The following is a 7,500-nucleotide window of genomic DNA, read 5'->3' as shown; positions in this document are numbered from 1 at the left end:
TGGGAGTACAAGTCGATCTTGAAACGCTACCGCGGTCTATTTGAGGGGGAAATAAAGACACCGGCCTCGGCTGAGAGCGAGTTATGTCTCCTAGCCATTCAGTTGTCATGGTTACTGGCTCAAGGAGGCTGGGAGAACGTGGCTGTGTGTCTAGCACACATCCAGCTCCCTCTCTCACGGTCCCCCCCCGTGTGTGTGTGTGTGTGTATGTGTGTGTGTGTGTGTGTGTGTGTGTGTGTGTGTGTGTGTGTGTGTGTGTGTGTGTGTGTGTGTGTGTGTGTGAGAGAGAATGTGTATATGTGAGTGTGTGTGTGTGTGTGTGTGTGTGTGTGTGTGTCTGTGTGTGTGTGTGTGTGTGTGTGTGTGTGTGTGTGTGTGTGTGTGTGTGTGTGTGTGTGTGTGTGCTTGGCCCTGTTTATGCTTGCATATACACGGTATGTGTACCTTTAGTGTTTGGCAAATTGAAAACCGAACGATCCTTGCCTTGGAAGAAAGTAGCACAATGCTAGACGTATGCTCCGTGGAGATACTGAGCGCTGATAAAACAGGTGTTTAATGGTAGCTCATTTCACTGCAGAGACACGGAGCTATTATCCTAATTACAGACATTCACACCCATACTGTCTAAATCCCTGCTCCCAGAAGTGCTCTAAATCTCCGGCAGTATGGTCTGAAATGTATTCATAATGAAACTGAGCCGTCAGACGCCCAGACACACCACCACACGGTCCAGAAGAAAACACTAGTGTCTATTTCTGTACCCCCTCCCTCCCATATGATTCCTTTAGAAAGCAGGGCGATAGCCATGTGCACATATACAAGGCTGAGGCACTATAGCAGGGCCTGAAGCGACCCTAATGGTTATAGCCAGCGTTAGGGTGAGAAAAACAAAGTGCCCAGCAAGCTGTTGACCTTGATGGCAGGGATAGAAGTGATAGTTTGGGGGAGGCTGCTGCTTTTACACCAGTGGGCCCTGGGGTTACCCAGGAGAAGGCTCTGTTGTCCCGGGGGGGGGTTGTGTGACATGCATGCATGCAGACCGGAAGAGAGAGACGGGGGGGGGGGGGGGGGGGAAACAAAACAACAACCTGGAAGCGATCCAGTAGCACCTCTCTCCATTCCCCGCTTCTGTCCAGCAATTAGGAAAAGTCTCACACACACATCCTGGCTTTCTTCCTACTCCTCCTCATTGTATAGCTCCAACACGGCAGCGTTCTCCCAACCCGCCGCTGGTGTGGGCCGTGGCCCCGGGACCGTGGGTGGTGGGTGCACATGCTGTTGTGTCTACCGCAGTGCCACCCCAGTGCTGCGGACCCCCAAGAGCAGGGGCAGGGTCATATGGTGACCTCTATTATGAGGCAGCATTTATTCAATGAATCTACCGCGGATGGGGGGGGGGGTGATGAGGAGGCAGAGACATGGATAGCTAAACCGTTATGGGGAGGGTTCTCCCAGGACAGCCACAGGACTATATCTGAACGCGTTGTAGGCAGTGGTGTTCTCAGGTCATTGGTGTCCGAGAACAGCCCGTTTATCAGGGGGCCCTGTTGCTATCTGTGATGCACAGTGGATGTAATACCCAGAAATAAGTGAATGTAGACTTTAAAGGGTAGTTCCGGTCTGGGTGATTAAACGGTTGGCTCCATCACAACCTGAGCGCTGCGCCACAGACTCAAACACCAGCTGGAGCACTTTGGCGTATTGATTCCAGAAGACACAAGTGTTATTGCTGTTGTTTACACTGACGGAGGAAGATCCACCACCCAAATGTCTTTTTGAAATGGGAACCCCAGAGCAGCATGTAGCACTGCGCTGAGGCCGAGGCCAGCTTCCAAAGGGTCCAAGCTTAGCAGCGAGGTGGAGGCCTCTTTCGTTTTAGAGAGCGCTGTCTGCCACAACACCCTGGCCAATGAGGCAACTAGGAGCTTCCACCAGCAGCATTTCACCCTGTATGGAATCTGGTGGCTAGTCACTGTTTCACTGATGCTCCAATAGCGCCTAATGGTGTATGTAACAGTGAATCGGTGTCATCACATAGTGTATGCAGCAGCCTGCTGCTGCTGCATACACTATGCTCAACAGATGGATGCCATTTGCTATGGTGGTCTCTGCTCATGGCATTATGGACCATCACAACACATCCACATAAAGTCCTGTGTTGCATAATACATGGCCCAACATGGTGGCGGTGGATAATCTTCACTTATGGAGATTAAAAATGGATGTAATGCAATCATTCAATGAGTCCGTTCAGGATTATCTGTGCAATGATGTGGATTGAGCAACTGGAGTTTAGAATCCTATTTGATTTTTTACGTTTTCTTGCAAATGAGCTGATACACTTACAATGAACGACCTCTGGTAATCCACCCAGAAGGTGTCCTTCACACTGACTGATGAGACGCCCCTCGTCTGCTCACTAGACAAACAAAAGACTGACACAAGTGGGCCCGGAAAATGACTTGCACTTCCCACTGCAATAAAGAAGTAGGTCAGAGACACTGAGAGGTTAATTAGCCGACCCCCCGTTGGTTGGCTTGATGACGGATGGATGACTGCAGCCCTGACGTGCATCGCACCAGCCCGTATTTTAAAGCTGGTGAAAAGCTCTGTCTCCAATCAGGGCTATCCTGGAGCCCTGATTGCCACCACCTCATCTACCTGGCCCCTGGCCCCTGGTTCCCCAGTTCCCGGGCTTTATGGGGCAATCATTCCTATAACTCCCAGAGGCCCCCTGCGCTGCCTCTAAGGAATTGATAACTCCTCTAAGGTTTTTTTTTATTTTACTGAGAGAGAGAGAGAGAGAGAGAGAGAGAGAGAGAGAGAGAGAGAGAGAGAGAGAGAGAGAGAGAGAGAGAGAGAGAGAGAGAGAGAGAGAGAGAGAGAGAGAGAGAGAGAGAGAGAGAGAGAGAGAGAGAGAGAGAGAGAGAGAGAGAGAGAGAGAGAGAGAGAGACGTATGAGGCGGTGGCTCATCAGAGATGTGTGTCTCTTTGTGAGTGTGTGAAAGATCGACATCAAGAAATGCAGACTAGCACACACACAAGGCAGAATAGCAAGTCAAAGATAAGAGTGAGACATTAACAGACATTATCATTCTTTCAACCAAGTCAATCACAAACCTGATTGGTATAGGAGTTCCTGATTGGCTAACGCTTCGGTGGTAGTTAATGAGAATGGATAAGGCATAACAGTCTTTGGCTTTATCAATGACTTCCACAATTCTGCTGACAAAAGTGGAAAGTTTGAAAATCTAAACACGTTTTTCCAACAATTAATCGCTCCAGTCAATGGCTCATTTAAGAACAAAAACATCAGCAGCAGACGTCTCGGGATAAGGGAGAGTGGTCTACATAAATCAGAGTATTTCTCGACGCAGGAGGAGAAAGACACATGGGGTTCAGCAGAACGACGATGATTCAGCACTAGAATTACAATGTTTCTTGTGTCATTTTTTTTACCGTTTAATGTTGGCAAAAGTGCCTTTGTTTTGCCGCTGTTAGCACATTTAAATGTGGGCTAATTTGTGCAAATGAGTTTGTGTTATCGCTTCAATGATTGCAAAGTAGTACACAATTATGAGCTCCAAAGTGTGTGCTGCGTTCAGTTGGCTGGTAATACTGGCATCACCAGTCCATTCAGCCAACATGCTGTTTCTCAGTGGTTCCTTGTTTGTTGATTAGGTTCCGTGTTACTATAGACATAAAACTTTCTCACATACTTTATGACGCAGAGTCGTCCAATGGGGAATCATCAGTAACGGGATGTACTGGTCGACGATTCAATGTCCCGCTCACCACAGATAGACCGCAGAGCAGCAGACACACTGCGCTGCTCAGCGACCAAAGGTCAAACAACGCAAACACCGCTCTCGTTCCCGTCGGTGAAAACAAGTCCAGGCTCTCGCTGGCTTTCTGCCGGATTCGGTCGTTGTGAGCAGAGGGGTCGGAATCAGGGGAGGATCAGTGTACCACCGTTTAAGATTCACCGGAGCTTACGTGAAAAGGAAACCCCTTCGATTTATAAGACGGGACATACGTTCAGGGCGTCGGCGTCGGCGCTTTAATGAGGTAGGCAGACACAAACCAACGTCCACCGACGAATGGGCCCGAGAGGGTACAACAGCAGCTACACCTCTCTGCTGCTGTGACCGTTGACACAGTTCTGACCGTGCACTGCTGGTGCTGTGGTTGTTGTAGTAGAACAGTATAGTCCTGCAGTATTGTGTTGTGTCCCTCGCTCCTGATGATTCAGCACTGCTCTGCTCTCTATGGATCCTCTGTTTATCAGAGAGATATGGTCGCAGGCAGTTTGATAGTAAACATTCTGCGCCTGTCTCCCTATCTCTCTCTAGCGCTCTCTCTCTCTCTCCCACTCTAACCTAATTCTGCTACGGGCAGTCTGCATCAGGGACGAACGCTAATAGACCTAAAGACGGTATCGGTATTCAATGTCTTTCCCCATATAGACAGAGTGGGATGTGTTCCAAGTGTGCTATCATACCTTCTCCCAGCCACTTCATTTGTTCTGCTTCCTGCACACAGAGACAGGAAGAGCTCTTTCAGACGTCTCTTAAGCGTGAACATGATCCCCAGACTGCTGTGTCTGAGCTATTCACAAAAGCAGTTGACTTGACTTTTACACATCAACGCTTAAGTTAAGTTCCATTCATACCCAGCTATATTATATGATCTCTTTACTGTTTAATGTCATTCTCACATCAAGTATGTTATCTTGCCAGAGCAGTGACATACAAATGAGAGGATTTACACATTTTAAGTAAATCCACCATTAACCGCTTCGCGCATGTTTGGATGGAAACATCTCCATTTTTTGGCAACTATTTCTGTAAAACGTGAAAATGCTATTTCTTCAGTGGATGAGCAGGGGTGTTCCCACATGAAGGGCAGAGATATGGTGGAGAGTTCTGGACATCAGACGGGCTCCTGAGTCCTTTGAGGTCTATGCTCTGCATCTTCATTGATCAAAGCACTGATTTGGAGTAGATTGCTCATTTACCATTCATTTGGAAGAGAGAGAGAGAGAGAGAGAGAGAGAGAGAGAGAGAGAGAGAGAGAGAGAGAGACTCTAGAACATTCCAGCAGGACTCTACTGGGGCTTTATGAAGCAATCCGCTTTCCTTGCCTGCCTGTCTGTCGTCCTAAGTCTCCTCACTCTAGCTTTCCTTGCTCTCCTTTTTTAAGGCTCCTTTGGGCCTCGTTTGGCTTAGGAGACAAACTGTTTCACACAGATACACACGCACACACACATGTACTGTGCACACACACGCAAGCACTCTCTCTCTCACACACACACACACACACACACACACACACACACACACAACACACACACACACACACACACACACACACACACACACACACAGGCCTATATTTGTACCTATTCCCCCAACTCGGTGGGAAGGTGTCCTCTATCTCTACCTCTACCTACAGCTGGTAAAATATACAAACTCACGTCAGGGGTCCTAGCCAACTCCTTCCTGTAGCTCTCCTCCCATCAATATGTCCATTTAACTCTCCCTCACCCTCCCCCTCTCTCTCTCTCTCTCTCCCTCCTTGTGTCCTGTTCCATCTGTGTCTCTCTCTCACCAGGGAGGAAGTCTAAATAGCCAACCCTCCCCCCTCCCGGTCCAGAAGAGCCGTTCTGAATCTTCATCCCCCCCCACGTCCCCCCCCCCCACACACACCACACACAGCAGCACACAGCGAACCATGACCGAGGAGGGGCACAACCTGCCCCCGTCCTCCCCTCCTCCCCCCCCGACCCAGAGGAGCCCGGCGCCCCCGCCCCCGCCGGACCAGGACCCGGGCGGGACTGAGGGGGAGCGAGGGACGGGGGACAGGGGGAGGACAGCCCACAGGGGAGACGGTCCCGCAGGGAGGAGAGGAGGGAGTAAGAGAAGAGGAGGAGGAGGAGGAGGGGACGAGAGACGGCCCGGGACGGGAGGCCGAGGGACCCGGGCTTGAGAGCGAGGGGACAAGCGATGGCCCGGAACGCAAGGGCCCAGAACAGGAGGGCACGGGACAGGAGGCCTCTGTGGAGGGCCGGGACTCGAGGGCCCTGTGGAGGGCCCTGCAGAGGGCCAGGGGTGCGAGGCCACTGCAGAGGGCCAGGGGTGCGAGGCCCCTGTGGAGGTCCAGGGGTGCGAGGCCACTGCAGAGGGCCAGGGGTGCGAGGCCCCTGTGGAGGTCCAGGGATGCGAGGCCCCTGTGGCGGTCCAGGGGTGCGAGGGCCCTGCAGAGGGGGAGACGACGGGAGGAGCGGAGCAGACGGAGGTGGTCAAGGACGGAAAGGAGGGAAACGGGACCGGAGCTCAGGAGAGCCGGCCTCAGCCTCCACAGGCAGAGCGGTGAGTCAGGGACACAGTCAGCCCCCAGGACTGCACACAGTACTGCTCGCTTATGGAGAACGACTAGGAGTGGTTAGACTAGGTAGCTTTTTACATTTACATTTAGGGCATTTAGCAGACGCTTTTAACCAAAGCGACTTACAATAAGTACATTTGTCATAAGAAGTGCAACAATATATCGCTGTCGGTACAGAAAGGATGTTCATAGAACCAAGTGCAAGTGCAACAATAGGCTAGGCTAACCAATTCCCCGTGTTACAGCAATGATAGCAGCTACTGCAGTTGCTACACAGTTTAGTACTATAATACAATACAACACAATACAATACAATGTACAATGGTGGGCAGAAGGTGGAGGGTGGCTATGCAGAGTCGAGGTGGACTCTGAACAGGTGAGTCTTTTTCGGAAGATGGTGAGCGACTCTGCGGTCCTGAGAACGGCAGGGAGCTTATGACAAGCTACATTATCTACAGACGCATGATATGACAAGAGGTGATGGATTACATTACATGGGCTGAAATATGTGTTGTAATAATGACAACCACTCGTGTCTCAATGCTCAGTTAGTTAGGCCCTTGCCTTCTTGGGATTAACGCTGAGAAATTAGACGCTTGTTTGAGCTAATAACATGTTGTCGGCCCATTCACTCTCTTCCCACGAACCCCTAACCCACCTACATCGCCATGGTGCAAAACACAACGCAAGGCCTGATTCAGATGAACCCATGTTGTTGGTTGTTCAATAACAAGCAGGGAATGCATGGGCAGGGAAACGCATGAGAGATCAGAAGTGCATGCAAGGTGACTCACAAGCCGCCACAAACCACCGCTGCTAATGAATAATAAACAACCGATTCTCGGGAGAGGATATACTCATCAGAGCAAAGTTCCAAGTTGATCTGTGAGAGAAGAACGGGGGAAACAAACTACCCTGGCCTTGGTCTCAGTCAAGTGTTTTGAAGTAACAGAGGAAAGCATGACAGGACTCACTGCAGCCTGTAGGGAGACTGTGAGATGAAACATAGATGTGTATCTTATACCTGATACGAGGTCATATCGTAGCAGCATCTATTTTAATGTCAAGATTTTAATGGTTGGAAATAAACAAATCAATGTATTTATTCATAAT

The 7,500-nt window shown here is 50.1% G+C and overlaps 1 protein-coding gene across 1 annotated transcript in view; it reads left to right on the top strand.

Moving 5' to 3' along the window:
- psd2 (pleckstrin and Sec7 domain containing 2) overlaps positions 1-7,500 on the top strand; it is a 39,406-nt gene that overhangs the window by 1,094 nt on the left and 30,812 nt on the right. The window contains 1 exon segment of the mRNA XM_060062200.1: positions 5,614-6,371. Coding sequence (XP_059918183.1) covers positions 6,006-6,371 — 366 coding nt within the window. The 5' untranslated portion in view covers positions 5,614-6,005.

The sequence above is a fragment of the Gadus macrocephalus genome, chromosome 10 (assembly GCF_031168955.1).
Source record: "Gadus macrocephalus chromosome 10, ASM3116895v1".
In the NCBI taxonomy this organism is placed as follows: Eukaryota; Metazoa; Chordata; class Actinopteri; order Gadiformes; family Gadidae; genus Gadus; species Gadus macrocephalus.
This window is presented reverse-complemented; position numbering and strand designations above follow the sequence as displayed.